At 38.3% G+C, this 20,229-nt stretch overlaps 2 protein-coding genes across 3 annotated transcripts; one reads left to right on the forward strand and one right to left on the reverse strand.

Moving 5' to 3' along the window:
• Positions 1-3,926: 3,926 nt before the first annotated feature.
• Positions 3,927-13,652, reverse strand: LOC135735380 (uncharacterized). Of its 2 annotated transcripts, none has more exons than XM_065253849.2 (9): positions 11,115-13,652; positions 9,887-10,012; positions 7,799-7,942; positions 6,267-7,505; positions 5,485-5,579; positions 5,314-5,364; positions 4,761-5,142; positions 4,505-4,636; positions 3,927-4,083 (listed from the first exon to the last, which is right to left on the reverse strand). In XM_065253849.2, the coding sequence occupies exons 1-9, from the start codon at positions 11,161-11,163 to the stop codon at positions 3,977-3,979; spliced, it is 2,325 nt and encodes a 774-aa protein (XP_065109921.1). In that variant the 5' UTR covers positions 11,164-13,652; the 3' UTR covers positions 3,927-3,976. The 2 variants fall into 2 exon arrangements, with proteins under 2 accessions (XP_065109921.1, XP_065109918.1); XM_065253846.2 differs by having other exon boundaries at positions 9,887-10,045.
• Positions 13,653-18,667: 5,015 nt separating this feature from the next.
• On the forward strand, positions 18,668-20,188 carry LOC135731036 (uncharacterized). Its single transcript, XM_065248988.2, has 3 exons — positions 18,668-18,981; positions 19,240-19,500; positions 19,653-20,188. Exons 1-3 carry the CDS (start codon positions 18,910-18,912, stop codon positions 20,067-20,069), a joined length of 750 nt encoding a protein of 249 aa, XP_065105060.1. The 5' UTR covers positions 18,668-18,909; the 3' UTR covers positions 20,070-20,188.
• Positions 20,189-20,229: the final 41 nt, after the last annotated feature.

A 20,229-nucleotide genomic window follows, 5' to 3' on the forward strand; every position in this document is an offset into this window, starting at 1 on the left:
GGCCAGGCTGGGAGACCAGCTTGACCTGTCTGGCCAGGCTGGGAGATCAGCTTGACCTGTCTGGCCAGGCTGGGAGACCAGCCTGGGAGACCAGCTTGACCAACCTGGCCAGGCTGGGAGACCAGCTTGACCAGCCTGGGAGACTAGCTTGACCAGCCTGGGAGACCAGCTTGACCAGCCTGGGAGACCACCTTGACCAGGCTGGGAGACCAGCTTGACCAGCCTGGCCAGGCTGGGAGACCAGCTAAAACCAGCTATTTCCATCTTAAACCAGCTAAAACCAGCTTGACCAGCTTAAGCTGGTTTTAGCTGTTTTTTTCAGCAGGGTACAATAAATTGTATTTCTTAAACTCAAACGGTCAAAAAAAAAACTTGATTTTTCCAGGTTGCTACAGCTTATGCACATGCACACATGATTACAGATATAACTACATGTAATATAATTTAAACAACATCTCGTATATATATATATTTTTTTTTTATGCCTCATTTATATTTATGACGTCTACCAGGTTTACATGTCACAAAGGGCACATTTCTATCTTTAAAAACTATTTATTTCAGCAGAACATAGTTCTTAAAACAATGCCCCAACTTTGTGCATCACAATCCATATGTAACAAAAAAAATGCACAGAAAATCAAAAAAGAACCAAAATGATTAACTGTAGTATAATTTAAACCATGGATGTGAATTTACAATTCTACAAAACCCAACATTTGCCTCAATTTCTTTAAATACATGCATCACTTCCCCTCGTGGAAAATATTATAAAAAGTAGCAAAAGAAAGCGTCCACTGTGACCGTATGAATAAAGGTGTTAGAGACTGAGTAAACACTTTGTTGGGTTATTTGTTGGAGTCATTTAACCAGGATGTTCTATTACTGTCAATGTATCAATATGAATTCTGTTTAAATGAGATGAACATGGCCTTCATTTCTTCTTCTTTCTTTTTTTTGGTGGACCTCAACATCTCGTATATTTCTGATTGCCTGGTAGGATGCATTGCGTGAACGACTTCAGAGTAACGCGAGAGCCATTTGAAATCAGTCTCCTCCGCGAATTGTCGCGGTACTCTGACGTCATCTGCTTGTCAGTTCTTGCGGCGCTGCGTAAAGTTGAGCACTCTTAAAAAACTCGAAGCAACTGAACTCGACAGAACTGCTCTGCGTATGCCTGGCCTGCGCCTCTTACATTAATTGTATATAGCAGGACAATTTATATCTTACTTCTCAGCGTGAGAAATACAAAGTGTGAGCATGTGAACTGACACAGAATGTGAAATGCGTGTGAAATGCGTGTGTCTCACGGTCAATGCGTGTGACTTGAGAGCCCTTGACTTAAGCGATAGCTTCAATCTTAAATATGTTTTCATTTCGAGTTACAAGTCACATCCTGAATCCCTCAAATGCAAATTGCAGACCTTTCTGTTTGAAATCAAAATGTGATATTTTTTTTTTAGAAATTACTCATTATTTCCCCAGTGAGTGAAGCAAGGGGGCGGGGTTATGTAATCTATGAATTGCATTATCGTCAAATCTATCTGATGCAAAACTCATCTCAATTTATTGGAAATAAAGTAATTACTATATTTAAAGCCTATGAAACTATGAAAAAAATTAAAGTAAAACAACATTTTAAAAAAGTCCATTACAGTTTGTGTTTTTTTTTTGGGGGGGGGGGGTACAAAAAGGCTACCTTACGTTATAAGTAATAGAAATTAACCCTTATGTGTTGTTGGGGCCATTTTTGGCCATTTTTGCAATTTTTTTTGTCTTAATTTGGCCACAACTTTCTCTGTGTTTCAGCAAATGGAATGATTTTTGGTGACAAATCTTATATTTACACATATTTTAAGAAAATGCTTTGAAATTTTTCAAAAACTTAACAATATACCGTGGGCAAATTTACTACCCTTACGTGTTGTTAGCGGCCAAAAAAGGCCACTAAATTAAACTGCTGTAAAAATTTATCGGATGAAATTTTTTTCAAATTTTTTTTGCATAAATCTGTTAATCAACCTCAGTACTGATCAAAACTACCAAATGTTTGCAGAAATTCCATGATTTTAACTCTTTCATTGCCAAGTTTATAAGTAGTGTCACTGATTTGGGGAAAAAAAACACACAAAATGACAGATTTTCAATATAAAACGTGACTGTGGACTGGATTTTCTTTTACCTTTTTTACAGTCTTGGGCATGCCAAAGATTGGTAAAAACATTGGCTTTGATGCATTTTTAGTTTTTGTGCAGCATCAGATAAAAATTTTTTCTCCCTCATTTATTGTTTGTGGCCATTTTTTACCCATTGACTTCCATTATAACAACATTTTTTGATTGCTGAGCCATGACACCTTATTACCATGCATTCTTGATTCTTTGTGCCTTTTCCTTTTGCAAAGAGGTAAAATTTGTCATTTTTACTGTTGATCACCATGTGGCACCATTAACCCTTTAGTAGCCTGTGCAAATAAACAGAGCATAAATTCTGGTCTGTACATTGAGTTATATGGACTATAAAACCATTGTGTGTGTACGAGTGTGTGTGTACGAGTGTGTGTGTACGAGTGTGTGTGTGTACGAGTGTGTGTGTGTGTGTGTGTGTGTGTAGGGTTAGTGTTAGTATTGAGGAGAGAGCACCTCCCTCGCGCACCAGTTAGTGCTGCACTGGTGAGAGGGATTTAGTCTCCTGTAGCTGTCCCTCTAGACACAAATCCACAGACACCAGCAGGCACCAGCAGCTCAGGAGTGAAGAGGGGAACATGCAAGTGGTGTACAGAACCAAAAAAAGAACAGTCAGCATTTGTATCCGTTGTGGTAGACATCCTTGCAGAGAGCACCAAGTAATATGCTGCAAGTCCTGCTAAAAAGACTGAACACACACACGTACACATATACACACCAAAAAATTAGTTTGATTGTTTAGTTCTCCATCCATCCTCTACTCTTGCTTCATTGTTCAGTTTATTTGAAGTTGTTTTTGCATTTTGGTTCATAATAAATGTTGTTAATAAATCTGATGAAGAGAAGATTTTTTACAGATTTTTCCACACAGACGCACACACATGCATGCAAGCACGCACGCACGCACGCGCACACACACACACACACACACTCTCTCTCTCTCTCTCTCTCTCTCTCTCTAATATGCTGTTATAGTCCATATAACTCAATGTACAATCCAGAATTCAAGCTCTTTTTTTTGCACAGGCTACTAAAGGGTTAATTGTGCCACATGGTGATCAACAGTAAAAATGACAAATTTTACCTCTTTGCAAAAACTAAAACCACAAAGAATCAAAAATGCATGGTAATAAGGTGTCATGGCTCTGCAATCAAAAAATGTTGTTATAATGGAAGTCAATGGGGAAAAAATGGCCACAAACAATAAATGAGGGAGAAAAAAATTTAATCTGATGCTGCACAAAAACTAAAAATGCATCAAAGCCAATGTTTTTACCAATTTTTGGCATGCCCAAGACTGTGAAAAGGGTGAAAAAAAATTCAGTCCACAATCACTTTTTATATTGAAAATCAGTGATTTTGTGTTTTTTTTTTCTCAAATCAGTGGCATCACTTATGAGCTTGGCAATTAAAGAGTTAAAATCATTAAATTTTTGGAAACATTTGGTAGTTTTGATCAGTTCTGAGGTTGATTAACAGATTTATGCAAAAAAAATTGAAAAAAATATTAATCTGATACATTTTTACAGCCGTTTAATTTAGTGGCCTTTTTTGGCCGCTAACAACACGAAAGGGTAGTGAATTGGAACAAGGCACAAGGGTTAAATAAGAATTTTATTTTTCCATCTGTTTACCCCTGCATATCAGGGCTTCCTAAACATTTTCAACCCGAAGTGTATTCTCAAAAAGACACACACCAATTTTTAAAAATAGAAAATGTAATAGTTTTTATTGTTCTTGTCATCAATGAATGAATAAATAACATTTTCATAAAAATATAAACTCAATATTTATTTTTTCATCATCCATGGGTGTTTTAAGAGATCATCTAATTTTGGCTTTCTCTTTCTGCCTCTTTTATAATTCTGAAAACACAGATCCATGAATTCTTCAAACTCTGTTAAGAAAGCACAACAAAAAACATTGATTAGACATTTGTGACCCTGTCTGTGAAAACCAGGTTAAAGTCTCATCATCTAATAATGACTTTAGGAGCATCCTCGTTGATTTCACATTAAGGTCGATCTTTGACATGACATAACTCAATATATATTAAAGAAATCAAGGTTATTTTCCATGTATTTTACATTATGTAGGATGATTTTATATAGAAAAACATACAAAATAGGTTTATAAACAGTATTGTCATCTACAAGCTTCTGAAATATGCACTATATAAAGCAATGATGAAAGTTTAACAAACAAAATGTCTAGTTTTCTTCTAATTTATATAATATCTGCATCATGTGAGAGGTCACCAATATTGTAAGCTTTGTTTGCATTTAACAGTGTTTGTTTTGTTAGTGCTGTTGTCTTACCTTTGGATGAACTTCTAGACCGATAACTTTTGGTGAATTCATAATAGGGTTTAGACAGCTCGTCTCCATGCAGCATTTTGTAAAGTAAAACACCAAAAGAACAGATCGTCTTTGCAACACAAGGTCCTTGCTCTGTAATGTAAACAAAACCTTTCATTACTAAAAGTCATCCAAATCATAGTATCATGGCATACAGTCCATCCTTGTGAATTTCAATGGTGTGCTATTAGGGGAACAAAACACAAAGTCAACTCACTCCTTTTGTCCACGCCATAAACGGTACAAGCTTCCGTAAGTTGGCTGACTCCAAAGTCGATTAACTTGAGCTTCATCGTGTCTGTATTGATCAGGATGTTATCAAGCTTTATGTCACCATGGTAGACACCGCGCCTAAAGCAGTCTTTAGCACCGAGGATCGCTTGCCGCATAAAATCACGTGCCAGCTCTTCAGAGAGGCAACCATTGTCTCTTATAAACTTCGTCAGGGTCACGCAGGGATCCGGATACTCTAAAACCAGGATGTGCTCATGATCTTCAGTAAACCAGTCCAACATTTCCACAATGTGTGGGCTTTTCTTCGGTTTGAGTAAAAGCAGATTTATAGCCACTTCTGCAAGCAAATCGCTTTTGTGATCAGGCTGGTAAAAACACATTAAAAAGAGGTTAGCTGACTATAGACAATCAGTGGGGTATAACAGTGAGGTCCAAACAATGCAATTTTTTATTATTTAATAAACGTTTGTTGTTTCAATATTATTAGCATAATTTGGACCCCATAGCATGATACATTTTGAATCTTGCCAACTTACAAGTTCGATGTACCGGTTCCTAAACGACTTATCGATTGTTTTGATGGCGACCTACAAGGGAAAATAATCAAATGTTAAGCCACATCAAACTCTGCAGCCTGTAATTGATATAAACATATTTAGATCAAAACACTGAACATGGATCTATATGTAGATGAAGAGCGGTTTTACCTTTTTGTTATCAGACAGGCGTCTTCCTTCATAAACATTACCAAAGGCACCTCTTCCTATATGTCTTCCCATTTCATAATGTAATTTAAATATTCCTGGGAAACAATCGACACAAAAAGAACAGAAGTGATTAGCATTTTGTCTAAACACACACGTGCCCGCATGAGCATAATAGCAATACAATTGCTTGCAAAGACTAGTCAGTAACTAATATAAGTATAAACTGAGCGAATAACCAAATATAAAGGATTATTTTCTTTTCCTGTTCTTGTTTTCTCATGATATTGACATGAAATAGTTAACAGAAAACGTGAAAGATTGAAAATGGCCTAATATTGAAAGAGCACAGGGAGAAGGTATTACATGTATAAATACACTTATTACAGTAACTGGGCACAGGTTTAAAGGTGCAGTGTGTAAATATTAGTACATCTAGTGGTGAGGTTGCGCCACCGGACAACAATGTCATCGTTGGAGACAACTTAATAAAACAAGTTTGTCCGTTAAGGGCTTTTGTAGAAACAAAATGGCGACTTCCATGTAAGGGGACCCTCTTAGATAAAAACGTCTCATTTTAAGGTAATAAAAACATAACACTTCATTATGAAAGGTCTCTTTATACACCACTGATAATATAGTTATGTATTTTATATAGCTTTTTTGACAAAAGATCCTTATAAAAGCTACACACTGCACCTTTAAAACAATTATGAGAAGAGCAGTTGACAAGAGAGAAAAATAAAGCTGACAATAAAAACAGAATATAATAACAGTATACTCACTTCCAGGCCGGTAATTTAACTGCAGGTCAGATGGTTCAGGGTCAGCTTCAGCTTCATCACTTTTCTCCTGTTCGGAGCATGGATGATGTTCAGGTTTAGCTGGACCTTGACGATCTGTTTGCTTTGATGTAAATAAACTAGTCTGGCAAAAGACTGGTGTTTTATAGCTTGTTGGCTCGACTCCGAAGGGACTATACTGCAGATTATCTTCACGAGCCCTCTGCAGGCCGGATGGGCCTGGCTGACTAGTAGTCTGATCCGGTTGAGCATGGGGCTCTTGGTCGAAGGGACCATCATTTTTGGGACCAGTCTCTTCTTGGATTTCAGTTGTGTCCAAGGAACATGAACCAGAGAGGCATTTCACTGGTGAGTTACAGCTCGCCGGCTCAAGTCCGAAGGGACTATATTGCCGATTGTCTTCACGAGTCCTCTGCAGGCCAAAAAGGCATGACTGACTAGAAGTCTGATCCGGTTGAGCACGAAGCTCCTGGTCGAAGGGACCATCATGTTTGGGACCAGTCTCTTCTTGGATATCAGTTGTATCCAAGGTATTCAATGAACGAAACAGGCATTTGTTTCGCCCTTCATAGCTCGTCGACTCAAGTCCGAAGGGACTATATTGCCGATTGTCTTCACGAGCCCTCTGCAGGCCAAAAAGGCATGACTGACTAGAAGTCTGATCCGGTTGAGCACGGAGCTCCAGGTCGAAGGGACCATCATGTTTGGGACCAGTCTCTTCTTGGATATCAGTTGTATCCAAGGTATTCAATGAACGAAACAGGCATTTGTTTTGCCCTTCATAGCTCGTCGACTCAAGTCCGAAGGGACTATATTGCCGATTGTCTTCACGAGCCCTCTGCAGGCCAAAAAGGCATGACTGACTAGAAGTCTGATCCGGTTGAGCACGGAGCTCCTGGTCGAAGGGACCATCATGTTTGGGACCAGTCTCTTCTTGGATTTCAGTTTTGTCCAAGGTATAAGAACCAGACAGGCAATAGTCTGGTTCGTGATAGCCCGTTGGCTTGAGTAGATCGGCATGATCTCTACGGGCACATGGCTCCAGGCCGGATGGACCTGGCTGAGGATCAGATGGATCAGGTGGGTCAGATGGATCCAAGTCTTCCTCATTATGGCAGACACAGAATGTCTGAATTATAGATTGGCCTGATTTTCGGAGGAAAGAACGGATAGCCGCCATTCTTGCTTTTATCTTCCCCTCCTTCCCTTTCTTTTTTTGCTCTAAAAGATAGAAAAGACAAAAAACAGATTAACATTTTCCTTGATTTTTTAAACACAGCATTCCATGCTCTTATTACTGTTGGGTGACTTTATATCGCTCCTGAGGTTTGCCTCTTTTCAACAAACACTGGAATGGCATTAGTGCCATACAAGAAATAATAGGCAAAATAAAAGCACATTTGTAGTGGTCTCTTAAATTTCCAAGAGCTCTGTTTTACTATCTGTGTAAGTTAATGTATTTATTTTTGTTGCATTACATTTGATGTGTCATTGTAATTGTGTGATTGACTGACCTACTGTACTTCTCTCCACCGTGTCTATTGTGTGGTGCACTGAAGCCCCAGAAGACACAATGGACTCTCGATCAGCTGCAGATGAAGAGACAGACAACCTCTGTTGAGCGCCTCGTTCTCCACTGCCGATCATGAGTCCATAAGCTGTGTAGAAATAAAGGCATACACATGATAAACTTCTCAAACACATTTTACGCTTTAGGAACAGTAACTATGGTATTTAGAAAAAAATGCGCTTCTAAATATATTTAAGCTGATATAAATAAGTTGGCAAATTAGATTTCCATAACCACTTAAAATGTTCTGTCAAAAATTGGTCCAAATGTCACTACAACCCACAATGCATTAACTTAAAAACTGAAAGTGAGTGCTCGGGCAGTTGACGTCTCTCCTTTTGATACGCGCTCTGGCGCACTTTAGCCTCCCCGGATCGCGCACGCGTCCAGGGGTTAAAGCAAAACAAAAAACCGAGAAGTTGTGCTTTAAAAGTGTATATTTGTTATTTTTATTGTCAAAAATGACAATCGTTTTGGTAGATAATATCATTATGCCTCGTTTGGGATTGTTTATAGTCCTTTGAAACTCCGTTGAAAAAACATAATTTCTTCTCGACTGAACAAAGAAAGACATCAACATTTTGGACGACATGGTGGTGAGTAAATTATCTGGATTTTTCTTTTAAGAAAATGGAATATTCCTTAAAATAATGTAAACTCAGAAAAGGGTTTAATCTACTGACTGAGAGACTAAACGATGTATGATCAACAGACAATCACAACGCGTCTCAGACTTTATACGATTTGATTTCCCAAACGAACATTATTGGAAACCCAAACAAAAAAGCATATGCAGTAAAAGACATAATATAATGCAAGCCCTGTAAAAGGTTCAAACAGAAAGCTGAATCCTCCGGACGTCGCATATGCATGCATACGTCATCAAGGTTTATTTCAATTAACTGAGCATTGCATTCGCAAGTCATAAGCATATTACAACAACGCGATCAACTAAATACATTTTGTAAACTTTATAATTGGTAATATTTCCTAATAAGACAGTCTTTATGATGACGTATATGAAGTCTACAAATCTGACCTCCGAAGGGTGCAGTCTTTAATTTGAGAAACGGCCGGTATTTCACCTCCACGAAAAAATCTTGTGACATAATTAATTTCGCAAGATCTCGTCACACCCCTAATATTTATTATTGATCAAATACACAATCTTTGCACCCTTCATTTGAAGTGGATATTGTAACATTAAAGTCACTTAATTCAAATGATGTTGCGACTTAAACATTCCTAGGTGTCTGGAAAGCCAGTCAAGTGCACTTGTCTTTTGCATCAAGAGCTCCGCGTCCGCAAGCTTCTTGTCATTATATTATTCTGTAATCGCTTGCACTAACGCATGCACGCCCCAGAATAATGAACCATCAAGAGGCGCGAATGTATGCGTGTGTTCGTCAGTGTGATGGTTTGCGTGGATGCGTGCGTTAATAATAATATAATACAAGCAAACACTGTGACACAAACGCAACTTTATACTGAAATCGCGAGACAGCATCTCAACTCGACGAGAAATCCTGTAACGCTTTTATACGTTCCTTATATTTACATAGTCAAAGCCATATGTATGGTCAAAGCAGCAAGCAAATGTTTTCGGCGGTCTCCGCTCGGCATCTGCAGCTGGCTCTCAACCACACTTCAAAGACCCGCCCCATCCTACTTCTGATTGGCTAGTTTATTAGAGTGAAATATGTGTAGCTCTCATACTATTTGTAGGCAAACGCATGAACTTAAACTGATATTTTTTTTACATTCGCTCCTAAAGCTGCACGCCGGAGATCCGGCATGGTGCCGGAAAACTTTAAGCCCTGCGCGTCTCACCAAACGGACGAGGCGTTTATAGTTGACGCGCTAAGCTCTCACTCATTTTCCCCCGGCACTCATCTTTCCCCGGCCTTAATTTGAGACCGGCCTTTATTTGTCTGCGATGACCACTATCAGAGGCCCCGCGTTTATTTGAATAACGGCTTTTATTTGAGGAATTACGGTATATTTAAAGTGACAATATAATGATGTAACTGACCTTCTGAGCTCCACTCTTCATCCTCCACAGCCCCGGGAAGGGCAAATATGTGACTGGCTGTAGGAATAGTGTTGCTCAACCTCCGTTGAACATCACGTGTACCACTGCCAGTCACGAGCCCATGACCTGATGTAGACAACATAGTAGTTTGTCTTACAACTGGACAGACAGGAAATCAAGAACAAATTAGAAACTTTTCTGAAATCTAACATATTTTACTGTATATTGTGTATAAGTGTGCCTGGACCACAAAACCAGCTTTCCATTGATGTATGGTTTGTTAGGACAGGACAATATTTGGCTGAGATACAACTATTTGAAAATGTGGAATCTGAAAAAAATCTAAATATTGCGAAAAATCGCCTTTAAAGTTGTCCAGACGAAGTCATTAACAACTGCATCCACTGCAACTGCAATGCATTTACTAAATATATTCATGAAACATAATCTTTACATAATTTACAAATTATTGGCATAAAAGAAAAATCAATACATTGTATTTTCGGTTTTTGCTACAAATATGCCAGTGCTACTTATTAGTTATTTTGTGGTCCAGGGTCACATACATACACACACATATATACACATATATACAGTTCAGTGCATGCAGTCAGATGACTGACTGGCCTATGACATTTTTTATTTTATTATCCAATAGGATTTAAACATTAAAATACATATTCAAACAAAGTCATGTGTAAGCCCATATAGTTAATTCACATGTTATTCTATTAAAGATGCAGTGTGTAAATTTTAGTGGCATCTAGTGGTGAGGTTGCAAATTGCAACCAATGGCTTAGTCCACTGCTCACCCTTCGCTTTTGAAACACATAGAGAAGCTACGGTAGCCACCACCGGACAAACATGTCATTGTCAGAGACAACTTAGTAAAAAAATTGTCCTTTAAGGGCTTCTGTAGAAAAATGGCAGCACAAAATGACAACTTCCAAAGAGGACCCTCGGTGTATGTGGATAAAAAGGTCTCGTTCTAAGGTATAAACACATATCTTTATATACCCCTGATAATATAGTTTTGTATATTATTTTGCATTTCTGTCAAAAGATCCTTCTAAAAATTACACACTGCACCTTTAAATCATCATCAACTAAACCAACCAATACAGGCTGTAGAAACGTGAATGTTATACTGTGTGTTTACACAAAAATCTCATTTACTCCCCCCTGAAATTAAAAATTTTTTAAGTGTCAATATAATGGTGTGACTGACCTTCTGGGCTACATTCATCACCCGCTACAGCACCAGGAAGAGCAAACATCACGTCACTGGCTGCAGGTGTAGAGATGCTCAACCTCCGTTGAGCATTTCGTGCACCGCTGCCAGTCACGAGCCCCAAAGCTGAAGTAGACAAAATTGTGTTCTGTCGTACAACTGAACAGATCAAACAAACAACACATTATAAACAGTTAGCATCGTATTTTGGCATTATGATCTATGACACGCATGGCATTAGTCAACGAAAACAAGAGTTAAGAGAGCATTATAAACATGATGCTCATGTGCTGAGATGAAGATTTCAGACATTTCGTTGGCGCTGTGTGAGTTTAAATGTTTTTCTTTGGTATTTTTATACCCACTTAAATTGACATACTATTAAAAATGCCCTACTAATATGCAATGCCTTCTGTATATGTAATTTGTTTTGTGCAGCTACAGGTCCACAAATACTATTTCACTTTTACTTCATTAAGACACCGCACTGACCCAAGGGCCCGTACATTTGCACTTATCAAGCCTAAAAAATGTGCTTTAAATTAAATAGTTATTTTCAATTTAAAAATTAATATTTGGCTGTAGATATCTTGTCTTAATAATTAATTCATAAGGGGGGGCCGTCGTGTAGCCTAACTTGCGGTTTACTACATTGCTCCTCCTTCTGCATTTACAAATAAATGAATAGGCCCACTTAATTAAAAATATACAATTCAAGTGAATGTGTGCTTAAAACCATAGACATAATATACATAGACACCTCATGACGTGCTGGAACCCATCAAGCATCGGCGCCATATTGGATGGGTCTCCTCACTGTACGCTACCACCAGAATCAATCGGAGTTAACGGAAAAGCAAAGATGCCCGTATTACCGTTAACTCCGATTGACTCTGGTGCTATATACGGCGTATTTTGTGCAGCTTACGGTTGCAATAACCGGCGCAGTATTGATTCCAGATCACATGGGATTACATTTCACAAGTAAGATTGAACAATGATTTTGGTTATTTTACGTTATTATTTATAATATTATGTCAATGTTCGTTGGGAACTGGTACTCTCTCTCTCTCTCATGATCTCTCACTGTTTTTTTCTTCACATTTGAAGGTTTCCCAGTGATACAGGCATGAGGAGGCAATGGCAAGTTGCTACAGTATAAAACGGGAGGGTTTTGTTATGACAGAGTCGTCAAAGCTCTGTAGCAAAGAGTATAGAAGAACAAGAAGGGGAAACTCTGATTCGTTTTTAGCAACACCCACTAGATGGCGCTTCAAGAAAATACATTTTGGTTAAGATTTTTTTAAAGATAAAAATACGAAGAAAATCATGTTTTGCAGTGTGGTCCTGTCCCAAATGGCACACTCCGGACTTGTGGTCCTCCTCAGAGTCCACACTTTGATGACACCACGTAGTCCAGACTTTAGGGACCCTTAATGCGAGTCCACGTGGGTGCAACGGAGTCGTATTTTGGGACAGACTCGAGCGTCACACCTGAAATAGGTAGAGAAGTTGCCCGTCAGTGTGAGCTCCTCCCTTCCGTCGTCTGATAGGTCTGATTGCTCTTTCGCAAGGACTTCTGGGTTGGTAAAGTGCGCGAAGCCTGCTGCAGTGCGGGCTTCGCTGAAGACCGCATCAAGGGGGCAAAGGAGGCGCTGATGAGCACACTTCAAAGCGTAAAAATGACAGATGGGACACCCTACGGACTCGTAGACTAAAGGCCAGGGTATACCTTTTTTCCGCGTCCGGCTCGCGCGCGCACACGTCCGCGCAGCTTTTCGAGTATACTCCCCGCGGCTACACGCGGACGGCCGCGTTCGACACCTACGCAATACAAATGATTTCTTATTCAAATTATTAGTCTAACAGGCTGTCAGGGCAGCACTGATTTGGCGACATTTACAGTACATTAAAACATTAGGATAGGTGAAGAAAAGTAACTGATCCACCATTGCAAACACAGTTTAGAATAAACAACAAGACAACAAAGAACAGGAATCAAACAAACATGCTCCAGGGCTTTCTATTCTTGGAAGAAGTAAAAGTTAAAGAAGAAAAACGATAGTGTGTGTGCAAATGCTGTCTATTTCCTTTGTATAATTGTTTATAGTGGAGTGCCCTGTCTAAATATTTCCACGCGCATGCGCTGTTGTACGCGGACTGTAGGCGCACTGTCCGCGCGGTCTCAATTTTTGGGCTGGCCGCGGACCCTCTTGATGACAAAAATGACGTCATGCGGACGGCGCGCATACGCGGACGTCCCTAGTATACTTTCGGCTTAAGCGAGCACGCGCAATTTAAGGCCACGAGACCGAAAGTCCACATGAAGTGCGCCATTTGGGACAGGGCCTGTAACGGTCGAAAAACCGTGTGCAGTGTGAACCTTCCTCCAGGAACACGATCACCTGAAGGAAGGTTCCTACCTATATTGACTCATTATACAAGCGTGACCCCTAGTGGACACCTTTACAAAGACAAATTGGCTTTTACAGGTGGAGTTAAGTGTAACAAACAGAGGGTTTGTTAAAAACACATTCTAGACTATTTTTAAAGCACAAATAATTCAATAAATTCTGTATAAATATGTAAAGTAGCCGTGTTACAATGAACCTCGCGTTAGTTTGTGCTCCGGTCACCCCTATACATAGCCATATTTATGCATACATCGTATGGGTGGAGTGTTTTTTGCCAATGTAATTCTGCTGGTTAATTACATTAAAAGCAACAAATTAATTTATTAAAAACGTCTATTAATAAAATCCACATATTAATGAGTGCAGATATTAATAATAACCAGGTATCATTATAATTTACAATAAATTAAATGAAGTGCCTTAAAATATTTTTCTTTGTACATTTATAAATGAAACAGGTATGAGATATATACACAGCACACAATCAATACATTATAAACATGCATAAACATTATAAGCTTACATATTACACAGTGCAATGCATTTTAAAGTTTTAAAGTTGTTGGAGGCAGCGTTAAAAATGTTAACAAGGCACATACCACACTAATCTTCCCATATTAGTGAATTTTATTTGTCAAAAAACATTGTTGATGTCACTTCATAAACATTAGTGCTGTGCATAGATTAGTCTAGATTAATCTCATACAAAATAAAAGTAATTTATTTTTTGCATAATATATGAGTTTGTACTGTGTGTAAATATTACGTATATTTAAACACACACACACACACACAGAAATGTTTTATTTATATGTCATTTTCTTTATACATAATATATATAAAAATTCAAAAAAATATATATTACACATGTAAATGATTCTTAAATACATACATGAATGTGTGTGTATTTATATATACATAATAAATACACACAGCACAAACTCATATATTTAGCAAAAAAATACTTATATTTTGTATGAGATTAATCTAGAAGATTAATCTATGCCCAGCACTAATAAAAATACTACCTACACATATTTCAATGTAACTCTCTTTGTTAAAGGGCAAGAATATGGCAAAGCTCGTCACCAAGCAACTTCAAGAGCCAAAAGAACAAGTGTAATATAATATAAACTGTTATGAATATAAATGTTTAACACTATACATAATATAACACTGCATATCCATCAAAATACAGTATGTGATAAAATCAAGCTGGTAGGCTAGCATACTCTGTGCTAATATTCATTTAATGGAGCAAAAAACTAGGCGCTGTCACTTTAAGGCCGATGCTATGATTTATATGTTCTCAACATTCATCGTAGTACCTATGTGCTTGGTTTGGGTGTCTTGTGTAAGAATATTGTGTTAAAAAATTAAGCAATTAAACTTGTGAGTGAAAATCGCTTAGCAGCAGCGCATCTCTCTGAGGAGAGCAGCCGCAGCCTCCGGAGGTCGCATTTGTAGGCCGCACGCGGCATCTTCAGAATATTAACAATTATAAAGTTGACTATTATTCTTAGTTAATCGTAATTGTTGTAAAATGCTTATGACTTGAGAATGTAATGCTCAGTTAACTTAAATAAACCAGGCTTGGTGGCGTATGCGGCCTGCATATGCGACCTCCGGACGCTGCGGCCTTCAGATTGAGAAAGGCTCAAAAGGTTAACGAGTTTAGTATTACTAACCTGGTGGGCTTAATTCGTCCTCCGGAACAGCACCGGGAAGGGTAAAGATGACCCGATTGGCTGCACTTGCAGAGTTGTTCATCTTGCGTGCACCGCCGTTAACGAGCTCATCTTTTCGTGTAGACATGATATTGGTTGTCTACTTCCGTCTATTTTACGACTGTCGGTTGACTTGTCGCTCAAAATAGAGGTTAGTTTAAAGGTTTGACTGACTGTAAAGTCTGTAAGTGCTGTCAATGATTTCGTTAGCTTGCGCTCAGAGAATCAGTGATATGAACAGTGGCGGAACTAGAATTTTTTTAATGGGGTGGCCAGGGGGTGGCCAAAGCTACTTTAGGGGGTCCATAGTCCATAAAAGAAAATGACGTGTAACCATGTATCAAGAAAGCATAAATGAATCTTTTGATCGCATTAGATGTAAACATAATAAGGGTGAATTTTAAATCTTTCTACTGTATTTCTTACATCTGATTTACTGTCTGTTAAAGGGATTTACCCAAAAATGAAAATTCTGTCATCATTTACTCACCCTTATGTTGTTCTAAACCTGTATTTTATTTTAATAAACACAAAAGAAGATATTTTGATAAATGATGGTAAGCACACAATTAATGGTATATCCATTGAATTCCATCATGTTGTTTTTATTCCTACTATGGAAGTCAATGGTTACAGCTGTGTGCATACCATCATTTATCAAAATATCTTCTTTTGTGTTCATCAGAAAAAGAAATTCGTACAGGTTTAGAACAACATAAGGATGTAAAAATTATTTTCATTTTGTGAACTATCCCTTTAATGAAGCAAAAGATCAGGAGATCTAAACTCCATGATAAACCTTAAACTTACTTCAAATAGCAGAGCTCTACACAAGGATGTTTATTTACGAAGATACAGAAGATGCAAAAGTTTTCTTTTTTCTTTTGATATTTAATTAACTTTAATGACAGAGAGACTTCAACAGGTTAGGCTAAGACCGAATGCAATAAAATGTTTATTCGTTTAAGACGTACAGTAACCAAATGTTTAGTATGAAAATCACCAAGACAGCTATTTTGACATATGAGCATTTGTCCGTTTAAACCAAAAAGACGCGAAGTTGCGATCATGAAGGCGTTTAAGCTCTTGCTGTGCACGCGCACTATCGGATATGCGCAACGCGCTTTCAAGTTCAATGTGGCAATCCAGTCGAATTAACAATCATACGTAGCCTATAAAGATCACGTCAAGAATGAAAATATGGTGCTGGGTTTTGTTGTAAACAGAATTGGCAATCTTAGACTTTATTCAGTCCACAAGAAAATTACCACACTTCCAGCATATACGGTGAAATCATGTAGTATTAGAAAGTACGACTTCACTTACATCATTTTAAAGAGATTCCAAGCATTATGTAGACATGACATGATGGTATGAAAAGTATTCGTTAAGTAACAGTCATTTTTCTGACGCGTTTTTGAAAACACATCACGATGGAGAGATAACAGAACGCGCAGTATGTATATTTTCTTAATTTTGTAAAAAGCACAACATTCAGTTTTTATAGACATACGTAAAAAAATGACACTTTAACGTTTTAAATGATGTATAAATCATATCTGTATGTCCAAAATCAGCAGAGTAATCCAAGTCTCTTTGCGCAGTGATTGAAAAATAAAGAATTTGCGCCGCGATCGCAGGGAGGGTTATGTTTCATAATGTTTGTTTTTAACAATGTGCTGCGCTGCCGCACGTCGAAAATAAACATAGCGATTAAGTGAAAGTAGCGCATTAAATTTGGGGTGGCACACGGGGTGGCCAGTGACCTGTCAAGGGTGTCCAGTGCCACCCTGGACACCCCTCTGGCTCCGCCACTGGATATGAATAGAATCAAAACATTCCATTCGCCATGGCAACGAGGTAATTGGATGATGTAATAAACGTTTCCATGGCGCGAATAGAACTCACATGCGGATGACGTCAGATTAACTCTAACAAGGTTAACAAGTTCACGGGTCTCTCCCTCGGTCTCTCCTGTGTTTTACTTTTGACCAATCGCGTTTCTCTCCTGTGTTTTACTTTTGACCAATCGCGTTTCTCTCCTGCGGCTTTTTGACGAGTCACCGGCATCCGCTATCATCTTTTCCATAGGTAAGGTTTGTTTATTTGTTAATATACTGTGTATATTTTTGGAAAATAAAATATGCCAATATAACTATCTTACATGTTATGCACTCAGGGGCATCATGCACCATTTTTTAAGGGGGCACAATGTGCACAGCCTTTATACTGTAATGATAATTATTAACGTACCTTTTAATATGCCATATTCTAATATACTATACATAACAAAATAAAACGTTACGAGTTTGTTAATTAATTTAATTGTTATTTTACAAATAAATAAATAAATCCTTTTACACCGACAACTCACTTAAAAGCGCAATTTATAAAACCCGTCGCTAGATGACAATAGCGAAAACAATGGCCTGGTTTGATGACGCTATGAAGGAGGAATAATGGGTTTTGTTGTCTTTAACTCCACCGCTGAATGCCATACAATCAGACGGGAACGATAAATCATGTTAATGGATAAGGTTAAGTATTAAAGTTTTATAAATGTTGCGTTTGATGACATCATTTTAGTTCATTATATTGAATTAGACCCAAAATGTAAGGTTTACAACTAAATTGTTAGTCATAGATGTTAGAATATTTGTCCAATTCGATGGTGTGATAACACAGAACAGCTTTACATGTTCAAATTAATCATAGTAAAAGTTATTTTGAACTTACCAATATTATTTGCAATAATGATTGATTTATATTTCTGTATAACACTTACTGTATTAATTTACATTGCAATACTTCACCTGACAAGTTAAACAGTGTAAATAAAGCAATAAAAACCAAATGCAATACTGTACAGTCTTAAAGAAAACAACAGTTTTAATATATAATAAATGATAAATTGCAACTTTATTGTTAACCAACATTATGCACTCTACATAGTTATGTAATATTAAAAACACTTCATAGTTTTTCAAATGTATACACTTATGTATGTCAGCTATAAGGTGATATCTACAATTGTTTATAGTTGTTTTGATGACTATGTTGCAGGGATAGACAGATGACTCTTTATTGGACTTGTCCATGTCAAAGCCTGATGAGACATGGATTCCTTCTCAGAGCAGCCGGCATGAAGCATCACGGGGAAGAGCTAAAGGTGCAGACACCAGTAAAAGAAAAATGGACGGGAAGAGCCAAAGGGACGGGAAGAAACAACTGGAGCTGCTGAACCCAGCTGTGCAGCAAGAGGAAAACCAGCAAGTAGACGGAGAAGGTCTACAAGGGAAAGATCGGCAGCGTCACCTGTTCTGTATATATATATATAAACTATAATAAAACATTTATAACGATTAATATCAGCATGTGCTGTTATTACTGTCATATTAAAGGCAGGGTAGGCAGCTCTTGTCTAAAAAACATAAATTCAAAATTTGTTTAAACTGACTTTATATACCAATACATAAGTAAAATGTAAGCACTCTGAAAAAGAGAGTATAAAAATCGAGTGTCTGTACAACTCTCACGACTGTTCTAAACACTAGCTCATTATTTCCATTCAATCCACCCCCTCCCTTCTGGGCTTCTTCCAAAGCCACGCCTCCAAAACACATGAACGCGCGACACTGACCGCTCTGGAAGATGCATATTTACCTGAGACAAGCGGAGAAGATGGAGCGCGGTGCATCTGGTGACATCATGTCAGAATCACATGTAATAATAAACCTAACTTTATCACTTTTTGAATATAAACAAAAACGATGGCTTTCAGTACTCACTATCAAGCTATCATATCGATACTGGTAAAGTTTAACATTTATTTAGTTTGATTCGGTAACGAACGAGCTAACGTTAGTTATGTTTGCTAAAACAGGTTGCATTGATACACGTTTTTACATTACCATAATTTACACGGTGATGAATGTGAATTTCGTGTAAGATTCATAACATATACGGTGTGTGGCATGTAAGAGTTTCCACGATGAAAGCATTGCTGTTGACTCTGATGAGGACTACACTCCGGGCACAAGTACCGCATCGTCGGCTCGAGGACAGGTCCGTGGTCGAGGGCGAAGTAGAGGAAGTCGTGCAAGAGGGCGAGCAACCAGGGTCCGAGGAAGTAGAGGCCGAGGACGGGGTGGTCGAAGTGCAGGGCAAGGAGCACTTAGTCTTGGACAAGAGGACCTGAGTCGAGTTTTAAATCTTCAAGCTCAAACAAGGGCATGTGAACAGGTATATGATCTGAAGTGTAATGTGCACATAAGTCCTCTTAGAAAGCAATAAAGCCATATAAAAAACATTGAATCATGTTCACAAAAGTTAGGTCCAATTACACCAATATTTACAATTTGTGATCTAATTTGTTATTATATATTACATTGCAGGCCAGAATTCGAGGACTGAGCCTGGAACAATCTCATCAAGTCCTGGAGCTCTGCCTGACACGTGACCCAAGTCTTATGTTTGATGTTCTGGATAGGATTTCAGAAAATGCTCCTCCACCAGGTCCTCTTGTCTCAGGGCAACCCGCTTGGTGTGTCTGCCAGCGGTGCAGAGAAATGCCTACATTCGTGGAACAAAAGTGCTGTGGACAACATCCTGATTATTGCATTTCCATACTACCACACATGGAAGCCTACATTTTGGAGGAGAGTGTTCTGCGCTTAGCTAGACGCATCTGGAATGACATTCGTGCATTGACTGATAATCCTGAACCAGGACAGAGTAATAGACAGTTCCGTCATGCAGCATACAGGCAATTTGTAGTGTGGCAGTATGGAGCACTAGGACAGGGTCACTGAGTCGTGATTCCAAGTTGCTGTGTCTGGAAGATACGCGACCGTTATCCTGATCCACTGCAACAGTACAGAGGTTTTATCCCTAGTAGAGTGTAAGTGTAATGAGTGCTTTCAAGAACGTTCTATCCACTGTGTGAATGAATACATGTACATAGTTTTTGTG

Source organism: Paramisgurnus dabryanus, chromosome 17 (assembly GCF_030506205.2).
Source record: "Paramisgurnus dabryanus chromosome 17, PD_genome_1.1, whole genome shotgun sequence".
NCBI classification, from domain to species: domain Eukaryota; kingdom Metazoa; phylum Chordata; class Actinopteri; order Cypriniformes; family Cobitidae; genus Paramisgurnus; species Paramisgurnus dabryanus.